The sequence below is a fragment of the Charadrius vociferus genome, unplaced genomic scaffold, assembly GCF_000708025.1.
Source record: "Charadrius vociferus isolate BGI_N301 unplaced genomic scaffold, ASM70802v2 scaffold187, whole genome shotgun sequence".
NCBI classification, from domain to species: Eukaryota; Metazoa; Chordata; class Aves; order Charadriiformes; family Charadriidae; genus Charadrius; species Charadrius vociferus.
In genome coordinates, this window is record NW_009649180.1 from 795196 (window position 1) to 814335 (window position 19140).

At 39.3% G+C, this 19140-nt stretch overlaps 1 protein-coding gene across 1 annotated transcript in view; it reads right to left on the minus strand.

Moving 5' to 3' along the window:
• Nucleotides 1-3962: 3962 nt before the first annotated feature.
• The window catches only part of LOC104289674 (chromosome unknown open reading frame, human C10orf11), a 679646-nt gene continuing 664468 nt past the window's right edge, over nucleotides 3963-19140 (minus strand). The window contains exon 7 of the mRNA XM_009888662.1: nucleotides 3963-4042. Coding sequence (XP_009886964.1) covers nucleotides 3963-4042 — 80 coding nt within the window. The remainder of the gene's footprint in view (nucleotides 4043-19140) is intronic.

A 19140-nucleotide genomic window follows, 5' to 3' on the forward strand; every position in this document is an offset into this window, starting at 1 on the left:
TCTGGAAAGCTGAATTTCATCTTTCTTTCACATATGCCAACCATTTAACAAAGCAGAAAGACAGACAGTTGTGCACAGAGCAAAGAGAATAAACTTACCCAAACTGGGCAAGCAGAGACTCGTGTGCCAACTATCACACCACATTAAGAAGAAATATGTGGTAAGACTCTGTCTGAGTCAGTACAAAATGGGCTGATTCAGAACCTTGCCACAAAGGCTGCATCTAGCAACGTTCTGCGGGGGGTAAACATTTCCCAACATACTCATATCTTTGGCAGGAATAAAAAATATTAGTACATCCACTGGCAGCAAGTGAACCCTGTAATTTACAGAAAGAGTTTTCAAAAGCACAGACAGGTTTGTTTCTTTCTTCTGACTTAAATGGGAGCAACAGAAGACCAACATACAGTGATTTTTCATCTGCAAAGAAGATGTGACAATTGAACATTCAGCAATCTCGTAATGCTCTGCTCAGGGAACCAAATATCTTAAAAAGGGAGACGCATACCAGCCTGCCAATACTAGTAACCCTGACTTTCATGGATAAAAACATCAACTTCAAAGGGACTTGGGGTTTGAGTAAAGAAAATACTAGAATAAGCATTGTGAGACTCAGCCCTAACAAAGGAGAAAAAAATGGTTTCAGTAGTAACATATTTTCAGCAATCCCATAAATCATTTATGCATGCAACACATGCAATTAGAGCCAGTTTGCTCTAAAGTTAGGTCTGTGTATCCATAACAGTAGGATTTTCACTGAAGGTCATTCATCTTTAAAATTTCACTTAAATATTGTAGTTTGGATTTTTTCTTATTTTTAATTAAAAGGTTCGGAATTAACATTTGCAATAGATGAAGTTAGGAATGCACTAACAAAGCACAGCTACTACATGCAGCTCCTAGTAAAACCATTCACCTTCTAGTCTTCATTTGTGAAGACACATGATGTCTGCCAAAAGCCAAAGTAGTGGTCATCACAAGACTGAGCATAAAACTGAAGTATGGATTTTTTAAAAAAAAAAATGTAGCATTTAAGGATTACTTATTCAAGAACGCCTCAGATCTCAAACCTTGTTAACCACCAAGAAACAAGGCTGGCGAAAATTTTTCTTGTGACAACACAAAGAACTAAGAAGGCACTGGTTCCTTGGAAAGATACACATTTTAAAATCCTTATAGCTTCGAAGGCAAATCTTCTAATTTTAATAGCCGAGTTAATCATGAGAGTGAAAGATGTGCCATGTATGGAGAAGGGGGAGTAAAGGAGAGAGAGTGGAATCTCTTAGGTTACTTTACTGCAACTTTCATCCTCAATGATACTCAGTGCAGTTAAGGAATTCAGCCACAGTTCCCACTGAGGAAAGAACAAAGTGTAGATAGCAGCCCCAGGTTTGAAAAGTTTGCCATCTCTTAAAACAGAACTTCAGCAGAAGACATCTGCAAGTAAAGTGCTCTGCATATTAAAAAAAAAATAATTATGTTAGCATAAACAGTAATAAACATCCATGCTTGTTTTTAAATAATATCCTAACACATGTTAGTAATATAAAGTAATTATTCATAGAATATCCTTTTGATTTTCCAGAATCAGTAACATTTAACAGTAACAGTGAATTCCCTTTAAGCAAATTTTAATTAGGGCTTTACCATATTTAACTATAGGTATATAATTCCCCAAGTGAAAACAAAAACCAAAATGGAAGGGACTTTGATCACATCTCATTCCAAAAATATTTTTGCCTCCAAAGCTTTGCTGGGAAGAAAACACTCCTGAAAATGATACAAATGGTTTTGACACTAGGAAAAGTAAACAAGCAAAATAAAGATGGAGAAATCATGCGGTCAGTTTGCAAGTGCTGTTTATTGTTTGAGGCAGGGTTAAAGCCTTTTATAAAGACAAGAACATATATGCAACCAGACTGAAAGTGACATTAGGTTATTCTAAACACCCTTATTCCCAACCCTGCTGCCTGTAATATGCCATGGCCAAAATGTGCGGAGGATCCAAACCAGACAATATGAAATGAACAAACTAGGATTGCTGTTATTTTGGTAACCAAGAGACGACAAGTGCCCTAAATATTTCTTTTTTTTTTATTTTTTTTTTTTATTTAAAAGGGGCATGTAGTTTTCCTTTATCTAATATCTCCTAGGGCTTCTAATGCGAATTGGCATTTCATTTGTAGCCATCTATGACATTAGCAGAGGCGTTACAAATGACCAAAACATGCCTTCCAGACACCAATTTGTATGGCAAACAGCTCAGAGCTCAGTTTGAACCACAGGTGGTGTGAACTGGATAGTTCTACGTTCATCACTGATTTTCAGTATCTGTTAAAGATTTATTATAGACTTTCAGAGTGAGTGAAGACTTCCGTTTACTGAGTAAGACCTAAACCATTCAGCAGCAGCAAGCTTTCCTTTGTCACTCTGCCAGTGTCTCATTCTTCTTCATCCGTCAAACCTGACTTCACTATTGGCTTCAGTATCCAGTTCAGTTCCACCTGTAGCAGTAGCTGATAATAGCCCCCAAAAGCAGACAACTTCTAAGAACTGCCATTTTTTCAACCAGAAAAGTGAATGATGACTACCAAGTAACTCCAAATAAGCCAAGAACAGCCAGACAGTGATGGCTCTCAACTGGGACCAATATGCACGCGTTTGGAACAGCCCAGAGGTCAGAATTTTTGCATATTCCTTGGCCAATCCCATTGTATCTAGTAGCACTTAACACAATATAGGTATGCAGCATTGGATATTTTTTTTTTCACGGTAACAAGTTCACGATGCTAAATATATCTAACCTGTATATCAGAAAAGCAGGAAAATATGCCATGCAATTTTATTTTTTTTCCACTGAAAATTTTACTTTCTTACATAGACATCAAAAGGGATTAATCAGAAGTCTATAACATATTAGTAAAGCTGTTAATTATGTTAATTCCACCAGTTACTTTTATTGACTTTCTTTCCTCTCTGAATAATCATACCCATCTGGTGGCAATTTTATTTTATATCATTCCTTTTAAGCAATTTGCTTTCCAAATTTAAGCATTTAATTCTAAATGTAATCTCTGTACAAGTTAAAAATATCTTGTGCAACAAACCAGGAATAATACACACTGTCAATATCACAATTGAGAGCTTCTTCCAAGTATATACAGTTAAGCTGTGCCACTATTCTACACCATTAAAAAATGGCTTTTCTGAAGGTCGAAGTTAATAAATGTTGAGATGTAATTTAAGAATTAGTAAATTTTGTTTGTCTGCAAAATTGCTTAAGTCCTTTTCCTTTGCGTATAAACAACGATACAAATTGATAATACTTTGCATGGCCAAAATATTGTCAGCTTATATTTTTTCCCTGTTGAAAGAAAAAATAATCCATCTAGGCTCATTTGGGGGTGGGGGATGGACACCAACCAGAAAAAAAAAATGCTGTGAAAGGATTTGTGTAAGCATGTATGAGATGATAGAAACACAAGCACTTAATTCACAAGGCAAAAAATAAGAACAGATAAGGGCTTTTTCATCTGAAATTATAGGCTCTCTCTTTTCTAAACACTTAGATATCGCCAGCCACTTTTGCTCAACAGGCAAGCTAGAGATAAATGCGCTGGTTTTGCTAAGGCGCCGACCGATGGAGCATGCTCACTGAAGCCCCAGGTGTGACCCCTGCTCTTCTGCGAGCAGCAATTGGACCAGGCAATCCATCACGGTGCTCCTCCTGTCAGGCCGGGTGCTCGGCTGCAGCTGTCTGTCACACTGGTGGATGGGACCTGCTTAAAGGCAATCATGTCAATCTCTATGTGACTACTCAGACTAAGATAGAAGGATGATCTTGACAGGCTTGGCAAAGTCAGCAGAAGGCACTAGAGGACTTTAGTTACATGCTTAAAATTTAGATGCAATTTGTGCTTCTTATGTGGAGGCATTGAAGAGGCAGGAAACAACGCTGTGTTTTATAGCTGGTCGTCTCGGATGAATCTGTTGCCCTCAGAATGTTTTCCATAGTAAATGTAGCGGCATTTTCCCAAAATGCCTACAATAAAAAGGAAATTAATTACAATTAGAACAACAGTGGCATGACATGCAAATAAAGCACGTAGCTAGGGAAATTTGAAGGAGGGAAGGGAGCAGTTTTCTCTTGTCCTGCAAAGGAAAGTTTGTACATTTGAAATATTCAGTATTACAATTTCAATCAGCAGTTTTGAATCCACTGGGAAAACCTGTGTTCAAATACCTGCACGACCTATCCTGTTAAACATACATCCACAAACGTCTTCAAAAAATGGAATGACATAACACCAAGACATCATACACTATATTTTAAATCACAGTACCTCTCTCCTGCTTTTAAAAACCAGAAAGTTAGGGTTGAAGTTACATTTGTACTCTCTGCTACATGTTTACAGGTTTTTCCTGATGATTAAAACCAAAAAGAAAAAAGCAGCCAATAGTTACAGTTCAATGTGAAACCAGGAAAAACCTTTCAAACCTCCACAAAGCCATCCTGCAAGCACCTAAAGCCATCCCTGCTTTGCAGTGGCAGAGAACTGAAGCGACCAGCTGGAATCCACATGGGAAGTCATGGAAAGATATAGGTTTGAACTTGGGCCTTCCTAACGGTTAGCCCTCCGGACTCCAGCATCTTTCCCAGACATACAAATAGTCATTTAGCAAACAAATTTCCAAAGTAGCTTTCCAAACAACACCCCATAAGCAAGATGTAATTACAAATTATGCTAAATATCAATGCATAGAGGGTGCTTTCAAAAATTAGCCAGAATACTGCTTTTGGGAGACAAGGCACGTTATTCTCCGTGGGTACAGGCGGCAAGATGCCTGAGGAAACCTTAACTGCTGTGGGAGAGACACACATACCTGCAGATCCCACTACCTTATTCAAAAGCATCCCCTCTGGTGGTACTAAGCGGTACGTGAAAGCGTAAGTTCACAGTCACATCCCACCTGTGAACATCCTCAAAGATGTTAAATTTTACTAGCAGAGTTGTTCTTTGTGCCCCCAGGCACGTATAGTCAAATTAAAGTCATCTCCCATGCACAGAAGGAAGGTGAAAGAGTCTCCTCTACCTTGGGAGTGCAATCACTGAAATACCTGGCTCACTCACCCCCACAAGGGCAAGCATAACCTAGCCCAAAGGAGACAAAAAAGTAAAGGGTAAAGATGGGGGAGGAGCAGATCCTCAATTCATTGCTGCTTTAGCTTTCCAGGACTCACATAGCAAGTACCGTGCTCACCTGCAGTGTGAATCAAGTATGCAAGCTTTTATACTCTGCATCTATTTTTCCAGTCTAAAGTGCGTCAGATGAGCAACTAAAGCCTTGGAAGGCATGGGCTGTACAAGATTAATGTTAACCCATGCTCTTCTTTCCTTCTAAGACATCAGGATAGTACCATATTCCTATGGAAAAAAAAAATATAAATTGATAGGCCTGTCATTTGTTGTGAAAAACACATTTCTCTTCAGGATAACACAAATGGGGACTATATGGTGCAGTGGCTGATCCCCTTCCCCTCCTCCACAGAGCTTTCTTCAATAATTTCAATTTCAATAACTTCACTAGTGGAGCAGTTTCCACATCCAAGGGATGATATCCTCATTCCTAAACAAGCGTCTAATGAAAAGCAAGGATTTTTTCCCCTCTAAACAGATGATATTCCAAGTCAAACTGCAGCAGGCATTAGGTTGGTAACAAGGCCATTTAGAGCTCTAAATGTAAAGGATACGAACGGTTTATTAATGGCATTCTTCAGACTCCTTTTTCGCTGGCATTGATAAAAGTCTTGTTTGAGGTCTGCCGCATTTCTTAAGGACTGGAAGCAAGACTGTTTATAGAGATGCTGGTGAGAGAGTGCTGTTTGATGAATGCTGGAGACTGTAGCTAGGTGTCAGCGCTTAGAAAATGAGGCAAGGACATGAGGTATTAATATTGTCAATGATCTCTTGACAGGAAAACAGATACTGCATTCACCGTCAGATTTAAATAGACATCAAGTGCATTAATGACAAAAGGGCAGACTTCAAACAAAGGGGGCTGTATGGCGCTGTGCTGAGCCAGTCTCCGAGTTGGCAATAACCTGATCTGAAAAGACACTGTCAGGGCTAGAGACAGGCCTGGGATTGTGTGCGGTGACAGAAAACAGAGATGCTGACAGAGATACCGGTGCCATATTATGCCAAGTATATTCTAACACTGTCTCCAGCCCTAACTAAATCTGACATCATTTCCTATCGCTTATAGTATCCTCCACTGCTCCGGCAGAATATTTCTCCCCAGACATCATTACAAACTCCGCCGTAGTTTTAAAGTTACTGGCAGGCCTGTGCTATCGTGGAGGCTGGGTCTAGAGGCCTAAGGATAACCTCAGTCAATCTAAATTTGGAGTTTGCTGGAGAAGTGCTCTCATTTTCACTGATATCTCAGCTACTTGAGGTGATCTGAACGCTAAAGTGTGAGGAGCTGTCACCTTGAATAAAATCCTTAAAGTAAAGACGCTCAGTTCCCGGGATGTTCAGCAAAGATGTCGGACAGTCTGGCAGCAGGAAATGAAATCCAGCTGCTGCTGCTCGCCTGGGGATAAAGGTGCTTGGGCTAGTGACAGTTAAAGTCAGCTGAAATTTTTGAACTCCTGCAGCCCACAATTGTTTAAATTAAGGAAGTGTTGTCTCCGCAGAGATTCCCTACCCAGGCACACAGCTGTGATTCGATTGCCAGGCATATTACACACACCACTCAGAGAGTCTTGATAAAAGCACGGCTGAAAATGTTGCCATGAGACTTTATTTATCATGAAGGTTATTTGTAAAACAATAATCTTGCTCATAAATTAAATGCGGTGACTGGTTGTTTTTTTTTGTTTGGTTTTTGTTTTCCCTCTCCATTTCCCACCTCCCTTTGGCAACCGCAGAAAACTCGGAGAAATACAAAAGGCTTGTGTGCTGCAATGAGAATTGTGATGCTAAGATATGTCACACACGAATTTAGGAAACCTTCTGCTTCTCTCCTGCCTGTCTGCTGTGGTATTCGTTCCTTGCAGTGCAGGGGCAGCAGTACACTTGTGGTTTTGCACACAGACAAGGGGAGGAATAAGGGGGAAACAATACATCTGTGGCTGCTGTGGTGTTTTTTAATTAAAATATCCAGCACTGGCCATAATAAGCTAAGTATACCCCCTATACATCAAAACAACATGCAGCATCCTGAATGAGGTTTCTGCTCGTGGTTCTTGAGAAATGACAACACAAGGTCTCTTGAGGGATCATCTTCCCCGAATGAGGCTTCTAATTTTTCTTAAGTAGCTGCTTCTACCATCAGCACAAGCTGTTAAAACTATAATTATGAAAAAAATGCATTGGGAAGAATCATTTTTAAATTCACTCTTTATCTTTTAAATGTTTTCCCCCTTCGGAATGGATGTTCTAATTATGCTGGGTAAGTAATGACCTTGCAGTTGCTTGCATGTGTTGTGGTATCAGTCTTTCTTCACAAACACATTGTAATGTCAAGCAACACCAGCTTTTCCTTAGCTGAGGGAAAACTCAATTACCCAAATAAATAAATAAATACATACATGCATACTAAAGCACATGAAAAATTGTTCAAGTCATGTTTGCTCCTTTTAAATTGGGCATGTGTTGCAGAGGGCTATGGAGCAGTTGGACTTCCATAGGCTTTCCCAGAGCAAAAAAAGTTTGCAGATCTTCATGTATTATATGGAAAATGGTAAAAAGAAGTTGCAATGGGATGTGCTAGACCTATAGATCATACAGCTTCAATCACAGGTCAAAATTCAGCTCAGGCCAACAGTGACCTGAGGGAATGGTTGTCTGGTAGCATCTCGTTGCCTTTCTTGATTCATTTTTTTCCTAGCAAATAAATGCTCTACATCTATAAAAAAACCCCACGCCTCAGCCATCACAGCTGGGGCAGCTGTTAGCAACACAGCCTTCTCCAGTAGCATTCCATTTGCTGCAAAAAGTAATTACTAAAACGAAGTAGTCAAGCCAAAACTTTTGCCACCCCCATCAAAATCTATTGCCACATCTGCCCAAGATCCCCCCTCAGGCACCCATTTTAATATCAAATGTTTCTAATAAACCCCTCTGCAAGTGAAAACAGCAAAGTATTCACAATTAAATTTGTTTGTCAAACACATTGGTTTACAGTATACATCAGGGATTACATTTCAGCAGACAGTCCTCTGCCTGTCTGTCAGTTGGGCTAACCACGGGTCCTCATACTAGGAGCTGTGGTCAGATAAAGTGCAGCACTTCACACACAGACTCAATATTCTAGCAGAATTCCACTTCGCCTAACTTTAGTTTGAGTATAGTAACTAAATCCTCCACTGCCAATTTGTATTTGATCCATATTCATGTCTTTTTCCACAACCGGCTGTTGTATAGTTTTGCTATGGGCTATTAAACAGCTGCCATGTTCCACCAGGAAGCTGGGTGCGTCTCAGTCTGGTTATACTACCAATCTGTAAATTGTTTTGAGACCCTTCAGGATGAAATATCAATACCATTATCATTTTTTTCATAGGCACTTGGGCATTTTCTACAATTAATGAACAGAAGTTGCAAAATTCCCTTAAATATTAATATAAGCTTCTTTTAAATGAAAAGAATTCCCTACCTACAACATTTAGAGGAGAATAAATACCTATCTACAAACAGTTTAAAGTCTACAATGCTACCGATTTAGGCAAAACACCTCCATCCATTGAATTAATTTGAAACTCTTAAAAACCTTTTCATCCAAGGGATAAGCAAAGCTGATTTGAAACAAACAAACAAAAAAAAAAAAAAACAACCCACCCTTTGTACAGGAGTTCAGTAATTTTTCATTTTATATTTACCTTCATGGAAATTCTAACAACTTCATCTAGTTGTCTAGTTGACAACAACTTATTTTCAACTCCACTTTTTGTCTTTCTATCAGAAATGAAGTACTAGAGACTTTCAAGAAAATAGGACCATAATCCGTTCACCTTCCAGTAGCACATATGTTACTTTTTTCCTGCTAAATCAGAATTGAGTCATATATACTCTCACAGTCATTTTAGTTAAAAAAAAAAAAGAAAAAGAAAAATCACTCCATCTAATTGTACCTGAGCCATTTATTTTGTAATCATCAAGAAGATTAAAACAACTGAATATTGTAAAAAGTATCAAAATATTTTGAAACACGCTCCTTCAAAATATTTGCTTTGTAGTCCTCAATGAATCACTAACAAACAAACAAACAAAAACATACCAACAACAAAACAACCAAAAAATCCCAAACCAAACCCACAAAAACATCAGCCTGACGTTCAGCCAAATCAGTTTGAAATTGGGGGAGCATATATAGAGGCAAAGCTTCACAGCACACTAGGGTGGGAGCCGGGGAGGGAAGGAGAGGAGTGATGCTAAATATCTAACAGTGATAGGAAAAAAAGAAAAAACAGAAAGTTGACTTGAACCCAAGCAGGGCTCTTTTAGTTCTACTGAGACTTGTGGCTGTGACATCAGGGAGATACAAAATACATACAAATGAAAAAAAAAAAAAAAGGACTTTCTTTTTTTTCCCCAAAACAATCAGTGTTTGTCCAAGTCACCCAGTCTTCTAAGGGTCATTCATTTGCTTTAACATGCGGACATTTGTTTATTTATAACTGGTATTTCATAGTTGCTTATGTAGAAATACATTTTTATAAACAAGAACAATAGTTTGAGCAATTAGAAACAAGAAATCCTTTGCTTTTGGACATCTGTTAGAGCCAATAACAGAAAAGAACAACTTCTTGTTATTGATCCATGTTCTGTAAAATGGACCAAATTTAATCAAAAATTTAAAACTATAAACTTATAGGACAAGAGGGGAGGGAAGTACAGATAGACTTTTTGTACTTCACGTTGTCTTCTGGTGGAACAGAAAGATTGTTTCTATTGAATATGCTCCAGCCTATGACCTCTCGGACACAGGAATCTGAGATCACTTGGAAGACAAGAAAAGCTGTAAAGTATCACCTGGGTCACTGCATCCTCCCAAGAGCAGCCAAGTATGTAACTCTGAGAGGTCCACTCAGACTTTCCCCCTGCCCCAGCAATCAAACCACTGTCAGTATGGAGAAGGTAAAGCTCAACAACTGCAATGTGACACAGGAAAAGAACAGAAGAGTTGCAGCTGTCACTAAAGCAGAATTGCCACAGTGTGGCCACAATACTCACAGAGTGGTCCCCAAATACCCCCAAAGAAGTCCCCATAGATTAGGGATGTGGTCCACTGCAGGTTTCCTGGAGGAGGACATGCCTTCAGTAGCAGACTGCTGATCCTGATTCTCCCCTGCCTCTGTGGGTAACAACGCTAACTGAAGGTAACCTTCACTCTCAGGGGAGATGAATCACCCCTTTGCTCTGCTCCCTGCACAGGGATGCCAAAAAGTGATGATATTTTCCTCCGGACACCCTACAGCATGGGGCACAAAGTAATCTTTCAGACCGAAAGAATTATGAAAAAGCACAAAATCGAATCCAGTCTACAGCAATGGTGTTGGAATTATACACCTAAGCTAGAGCTGAGAGGAATCAGAGCAGGCAAACTAAGACACTGAATTATTGCAAGTATCCTGCACAGACAAGTGCTGTGACATGTCAAGTCTCACTGGCCTGTTTGTAGGAAGGGGGGAAGAAAAGGGGGAGTATGTGGGGAAGCGAGAGCAGGGGAGGGGAAGGAAAGCAGTCAACAGGGAGAGGATGTTGGAAAAATTTGCAATGAAGGTGATAGGAATACAAAGATGTGAAGTTTGCATCCCGGGCCAAGGGAGCTGCATAAATGTTCAGTGTAAACTAGCAGTCAAGCTGATGTGTGATAAAGTGCAGCCTGCTGTAAATACACTTCAGGGCTCCCAGTGCAGCTGGGGATGAAACTTGTAATTTGGAAGGGAGGAGGAAAAAAAAAAGCAAAAAGAAAAAGTAAAAGGAAAAAAAAAGGAAAGAAAAAAAATGCACTGCAAGCTTTTTCTCACATAATCTGTTACTGGAAAATTGAGAAGCTTGTCCAAGTCCGTGGGAATAAGCTGATGAGCTGATACTTAATAATAAACCATATTGTGTCATGGTGTGGAGTCATCTAGATCCATTCAGGCCACAAACTATATTACTTTATACAGCCCTGGCTGACATACATTTAAAGCCCTCTACACATTAAGGAGCCATTAGGCTGACAGATTAAAAGTTATCTTGGAGCTAATGTTTCCATTATGCGTATCCTGGCAATGGAACAATCAACACACTGTTCCTCAGATGTCATACTTTGTTTAAAAAAAGGGTAGGGGGGAGAGAAGGGGGAAAGGAGGGTATCTCTCCCTCCTTGAATGACATTGACATGATCAGCTTTGATCTGGGCATGTGCTGTCTACAGATTCTCTACTGTTGGCTAAAATAGGAGCATTTAGGGCATAATACTTTAAATCATTAACCAGTTCCATACTCCTCTGGGTATCATTGTTACAATTTAAGGTCCTACACTTGGGATTTCTTTGGAATCTTTCCACGCTTATTGTAACCATCATCAGAGAAATATGCTGGGGGGGAGAGACGTCTCTCTCATGAAAATGAAGCAAAAAACACCAAACAAAAAACCCAAATGCTTTTGTTTCTTCAGTGCATCTTTATCATTTTTGCAGTCTCAAATAATGTCATGGATAGAATTAATGCTGAGTTTATGATGAAATATTTCTTGTTGAATATGCTGAAAATTTAAAGCAGATTTTTTTAATTACTGAGACACAAAGTACAGTCAGCTAGGTAGTGTAGTCAAAGAAACCTAAGTGCACAGAAAGCATCAGCATGTTAGATATTACAGGTGAACTGATGCTTAACTTTGGATATATTGAACACCCTTGAAGGGGATGGAGGAAAAGAAGTATGGGTTCACGGTTCTTTCAGTCTTCTAAAACACTTCTTCATATATGTCATTCTCTCATACATGGTCTAAATAAAAATAGTGGTGTAAAGGCAGAGGAAATTGCTGTAAATATCCAATGCAAGTCAGGTTACATCTGTTAAAACACCCTTCATCTCTAAACCAATGTCACATGAGCTTACTTGCTTTCTATTAATGACCAAATAGCCCAAACAGGACTAGCAATTTCAGTAACCAGCAAAAAGCCACTCGCCGCCAAAACAGACCCTTCTCCTCGGCTTCCCTCCCACCAGGCAGCTTCAAGCCGAGAGCATCAGCACTAGAGGGCAGCATGCATTTGTCTAAGAAAGGACCACACCAGCAAACTAAATATTCCGATATGACAATTAAAGCAATACTGTTTGTTAGTTTTGCAGCCAATTTCTTGTTCTGTCATGATCAAAGCCTATATTTATACAACCTCTGCTTTCAGCCTTTCGCCCAGGAGCCTGACTTCTGGTGGACTAATCTCAGTGAGCGTCAGTTTATGTACACAGATGGCTACAAAAGGATGTCACTGGGTAGCGGTCTGAACAAAAGGCTCAAAATGTTGTATGGGGGGAGGTCGTCTACACCACCGGCTTCCACTGCAGCTGGGGTGGCACTTGTTATTCTCTCGCATTCACAACTGAAATTCTAGCACTGTTTTGAACAATCTTTCTATTACTTTTGATAATGCAACAGTATGATCACTGACGTGACGCTTTTAATATATTCAGAATGGTGGAGGAAAGGAGGCTGTAAAATCCCATCCCTACCACATATTAAAGTTCAGCTGTTCAGTGTACACTCACCATATTCACTTAGAAGATTTTCAGTTAATTTGGCTAACATATGCAAAAATGCCATTTCTTGAGGCTGCTCTATACTTTGGGCTACATTCTACTAATAATACATTAATCAGCAATGGAGTTAAACCATAAAGAATGACAGGGTCATTAAGAAAACAGAAAGTAAGTACAATTATATTGTACTTCACAAACTTTAGCCATGCACAGATTGCATTAGCAGTAAAATGTGAGGGGGGAAACGAGGGAAGTAAGCTCTTTTAGTAACTGAGATAGAATTAAACAAATGTACCATGATTTATGGGGCAGAAAGCAAACTTTTGGAATAATTGTTCGGAAAGTCTGCAAGCATTCCAATAAAATTACAAATTCTTATGTGAAAAAAAATTTGAGCAGCAGGGCCCTTCTGGAGAGTTTAGACATAAATTTGGCTCATCTCATGAGTAAAACTTGCTTTTGGATCTCAAATGTGTTCCTGCTGGAGGAGTTCACATTAGGAAAAAAAAAGCCATACAAAATTCAGTCTGGCTCAACTGGTTTGAAATTTCTCAAGAGAGTCATCTGAAATAAAGACAAGTTGCTTTTTATTTTTAAAGCTGGGAAAGAAAGTCTCTCAAATAAAATTAAAGAGCATAATGAAATAGTGCTGCTGTCACATTATGATACAGTTAAGGGAACCTTCTTTGCATGCCATTACTTGCTCCTTTCCACAAGCCCTTACTCAGAAACAAAGGAAACATTTAACTAATTGCTAATGATAGGATTGCTATGATCCTTCCTAATACAAAACCAAGCATTTTTTAAGAAGCTGATACTACAAGGCTCCGGATTCCCTTGATTTCCAGTGGAAGCTGAAGGCATTTGGCACTTTGTAAGACACATCCGGACCCCACACAACTGGTGAACTCCTTTCTCTCTTCTATAGCTGTTGCTATATGGCACCAAATGAAATCAGAAATGCATCTGGATCCAAACACGGGAAGTGTTCAGCAAACATCTAGTTCTCTGGACTAAGCCTGGGCTTGCCTCTTTGCAGACTTTTGTTCTATGCTATACCACAGATAACACCGTCTGCTATTGCTAAATACTTACTGGCCATAGTCTAGTTCCCAAACACTGACTACCTCCGGTACTGAGTGCCAAAACGTTGTCATTGTTTCCTAGCCTCAATTCTTTTCCCCCTTCCTCAGCTGCCTATTAAAAGCATGCTAATGAGAGGGAGGCTGAAGGTTAAATCACAGTGGACAGCAGAACGTAGTTTACAAGTGCACTTTGAGCCTCTATGGTAGCTTTTGCTAAAGATAAAAGATAGGGGGCTAAGAAATAGCTTGAGAGAGGCACATTAAAACCCCTCCATTAGGGTCACAGTCATTAAAGTTTAGTCAAAGCACCGATGACTTTCTAACAAGTATTATGCTTAGTAAACGTTTTCCACTGGAGCACGGATATTGGTGAGAGCTTTTGGAGTGTGTCAGCTAATCAGTATTCACCCGCTTTGACAGCTTGAAATATTACTCACTTATTTGGCTGGTTCAAATTTGTCAGACTTGACTATGTCGTAAGTTAACATGTCCCCATATTAAAAAGGAGCCAACTGGCAAATGTGCACATTGGACCTAATAAAACACATCTGGCCAAACAATCAAGCAACACTGATCACTGTATCACTCACAAGCACAAATTAACAGCGACTGTCTTTGAGACTACCAAGCTAAACAGGAAGCAATAACCTGCTACCTACTACTTTACCAAATATCCTTTAAATGGTTAACTGAAGGGTAAAACCTCCACCACATTCTGTTTCTGAGACATTCAATTGCTCGGTTAAAGCTGCATAAAAATTTCAGATGTCTCGCGTCATTTGTGACGACAAATGGGAGAAATACTTAAGACAGAAGCTGTCCCTCAATCCAGAGAATGTTGTTGGCCAAGGAAGCCCCATCTGCCACAGGAAGGCCATTTAGGCAATGCCTCTTACAGGTAATACTCTTCACCTTTGCTCTCAGAGTGGGCGCCATTAAAACAGAAAGTGCTCTGAAGGCAGCAGGTAGCCCAGGATGAGACCATCACAGGAATTCACAGTGGGAAAGCTCATCACGTACAGTCACCATTTGGTTAAACGTATCCAACAGTAAGGTACGTGGCTGCTGCTGTTAAGCCTGGGGCAGCACTGACCAGTCTCTGTCCTGAAGGAGTAAGAACTTGGCACACTGACTTCCACAGCATCCTATGTGCTCTCTGACAGAGGCAACGCACAGCACAACTGTCCTACTGAAGACCTCAAAGATCTCAAAAGCAGTAACAAAAAATGATACAAGAAAGATCTTTTCAGGGATAAGTAAAGCTTAGCCACTTACGTGTGTGCAGTGAACCCTCTGGTCCTTTCAGAGAGGCTCCTGGGAAGCAGCTATACGCTACTGAAGTATTTCAGTCTTTGGGCAAAACAAGCTTGACATCCCTGTTGGCATCTCTGCTGAGAACAGACACTGGCCTTACTCAGAAAACATCAAACATGGCTTTGTGCTAGCTATGGCTGTGGTGAAGCTGAATACTGAAGGCAGGGGGAGGAGAGGTCACGGAGGAAGCAGTAGTTAACGGGGTAAAGCGAGTGTTATAATCCCCAAATTGCAGTTGGACTGCATGTTTTCAGACAATTTGCCTGTCTAAACCAAGACAGTATCATTTTTCTTTCTTCTAGGAGAGGGTTAAGAATAATCTGAAGCTTGGAAAATGGCTGCTGTTGATACTAGTGAGGCCTTCTCTTTAACTAGATCCTTCAGGAAAAAACAAATTAATCAACAGCCAGCTGAAGTGGGTTTAATGATTGCATTCTGCATACAATCAGCTTTTCCCTTTTCAAGGGCCATCAATATGTCAAGGGAAGACATATCTGAAGGATATAGCTCTTAACATCAAGGTTATCTATTCTCCACAAGGCTCCCACTCCTTACTGGGCTGATACTTTACACTGCCTGTGTCTAACATTTTCATCAACTCTGCAATCAATCAAGGTAATAATGTTGTGCAAAAAATCAATTAACAACGCAATTAAACTTTCCTTATTATCTCAAAGGGCTGAAATAATACCTAAAGGGAAGATAGACTCACTGAATGCAGACATCCATAACCCAATGTGAAAGTGAATTATGAGGTTAGACAGATGCAGGCATGTACTGGCGCTGTTATTTTCAAAGGGATATATCTCATCCAGGCAGTGTATCAGTCACCACCAATCCCATACCCTAAAATTCCAAATTACTTTTAAGAAATATACGATGTGCAATATCCAATTCATATTCTCTTTTAGAGATAAACCCCCCAAAACCTGAACAGGAGTATTATTCAAAGACAAAATGATCTTTCAAAGAGAACATAAAATATAAAAGCTATAATAACATTTACATCTGTATACCACCCATGTCTGTAAATGCAGGTCATCAATTATACATAATCTGTAGCGAATAAGGAACAGAAGAAGCAGCACAACATTTAAAGCCCAAAGGCTCAAATTTGCAAATACCTTGCACCAAGTACACTGAAGGAAGAGCCCCAATACAAACACATGCAGCAACAACGGCAAGGACTTAAGTATCACTCACTGAAAATAAGACAGAGTGCCTATATTATTTTGTAATTACATTCAACCCTCATGGAAACATCATTCCCAAGAGCTGAGAGTTTTAAAGTGCATTGGAAGCAGACAATTAACCCCTTGCTGTTGGGAGGATTTGGGTTTTAGCATAAAGACGTTAAGGATTGGGGGCACTCAGCACACCAGCACAATGGAGTTAATATAGTTTGGAACCCAGGTGCAACAGCCTTGTGTCAAAGATGCACAGAGGAGGATTTGGGGGAGGGAGAAGCAAAGAGTAAAGAAAGAACACATCTAAAATTAACTACTATATGACTGACCTTACTAGTCCCCAGGGACAAACAAAAAAAAAAAGTTATACAAAGAAAATGACCACGACCAAACCGGGTGTTTTGTGGGTTTTTTTGACACCTATCATTTCCTATCACACAACCTGAGCATTCCCCCTCAGCCCCTCTTAATCATTTCCCAACACACACACACAGCCTTCAGCTTCTGTTGTTTTAATTCAACATAGGCAAAAAGATAATGAAAACAGAAAACATTTAAGGGAAACGTATGTCAGAGTGACAAGCTAGGATCACATCCTGTAATAAGCTCAGGAAAATTTGGAAGCGGAAAAGCTTTCCCTTAAACACTGCACTTTGAATTCCTCTATTAAAGGGCGCTCAGTGTGTCTGTGTTAGCAGAGGTGTTCTACAAAGCAGTTCTCCCAGCAGGGTTTGCTTAAGCACATAACAGCTGCAGTTTAGAAATGGTCTATTCTTACAATTAGCTCATGTAGTGCAAGTGGCTTGTTTGGACCAAGAACATCTTTTTTTGTTGATAAGTCTCACTGGTTTTGTCTTTGTCTTGCACTTCCTGCTCTTCCCCCTGCTACCCCCCATGCTGCGGAGTCGGTCATGGGTGAGACACAAATAAGTGAATTCAAAACTAAATTTTCCACAATTTTTGAAACATTACACACTTTTCCTGCATGGATTTGGGGCATTAATATTATTCCAGGATTACAGAATTCAGCCATTACTATCTTAACCTTTAGGAACATAATTAATATGTTTTCATTTTCAATGACTTCATTGTGTGTCTATCAACTGGCTGTGTATTTGATTCCACTGACGATGGGGTGTGTTGGATTTTAAATGATGTGCTAGCACTTCTGTTCCCTATATACTCTAGTTTATGTGTTATTCATGACTTGCATTTGGAGACATGGATGATACACAGATGTAAATGTTATTAAAGCTTTTGTGTTTTAGATGCATTGTGAAAGACTTCTTTGTTTTCAGATAATTCTTTTAACCATCACAAATAACCAGCAATACATGACATTGTCTTGAGACTTTTTTCTTTCCTGTTAAGCTTTTTGATGAAGAGATTTTTTTTTTCTTCCCTAATGTTCTCTCTTCATCAAAATAAAATACGGGATAAATTGACAGACAGCAGAGTTACACCTGCAAGATAATGTAGAAGTAAACCCCTTTTTTGTCATACGCTCATTATACAAAATCAGAACCAAAAGTAACTTCACTTCTTAATAGCTGTCAGAGCTGTGGGTCCCAGTTCAAGGCTGCTCTGACTGGCAAAATCCTCAAACTGCTTTCACCCTTTAACACCACATTCGTATTCCTGAGGAATTCAAAATGAACATGGTAAAGAAAAATGTACTTTGCCAAATCATGGTTCTGTATCTTCTTTTTCACTTAGATTAAAATAATTTTAGATTAATAGTTTTGTATCACTATTTAAAGATTTTGACTATGTGACAGGCATACTGTGTATCTTTATTGCTCTGGTACTATGTAGGAAAAAAAAAAAAACCCGAACACAAATATGTACTTAAATGCACGGTACATATCAGCCTTGGAAACATTATCCAGCCAGTAGTCAGAGGCATTTTTTTTGATGGACAGATAAAACACCATTAAATTTTTTCATCATCGCTTATTAAGGCAAAGGGTGAGCAGGCAGACTTGTGTGTCTGGGCTGGTAAATCTTCAAGACAGTTGTGTGAGGCTGCTGTGCTTAAGTACATATATACACCCACATAACTTTGAACTAAAAGAAGTGTGCTCTCAAAAAGCCATGTTTAATCACTAATAATTCTGTCATTTGACAATATTTTTTCATACATCCTTAGATACTGTCTCCCAATGAAGTTGAACCTCACTTCAGATGTGAACTCTTGGACTTCTCACATTTTCTGCTTTTTGCTTTAAAATAAATCTTTTACAGCAGATTTTTTTGTTGTTGTTGTTTCTGTATTTTATCCATTAAGCCTATAATACATAGCAGCAGCCTCTGTACAGAATTTAAATATTCAGAAACCATGGTAAGAGGGATTCCCTGGCTGAAAATCAAGCTTCTTGTTGTAAAAATCTAACTTGGAGTAATTTAGTCAAATGGTATAAGGGGTTGACCAAGAAAATGACTTATTATGTCTTCTGCTGTGGGAGTAGTGTGCTGAATAGTGGCAGCTTGCACTCCCCAACGCACCATTTTACAGAGGACTTCATATTTGTTGTGAATAGTTACTGAAAAGAGAGTTTTCCATCTGACAGAGAGAATCAATCTAATGTCACCCACTCTTTACCTCCAGTTTTCTACTAGCACCACCTCTGTCTGGTGCAATCTTGTTAATGTTTTGCTGTAGATACCTGCTGTTTTACTTCACATGCCACTAAAGCTTACCGCCTTTGAGCAGTTTTGGAAAACTGCTTCTGATCTTTATGAAACAGTAGACAATTTTTGAAACTGAACCAAACTGCAAATTATTTCAGCAGG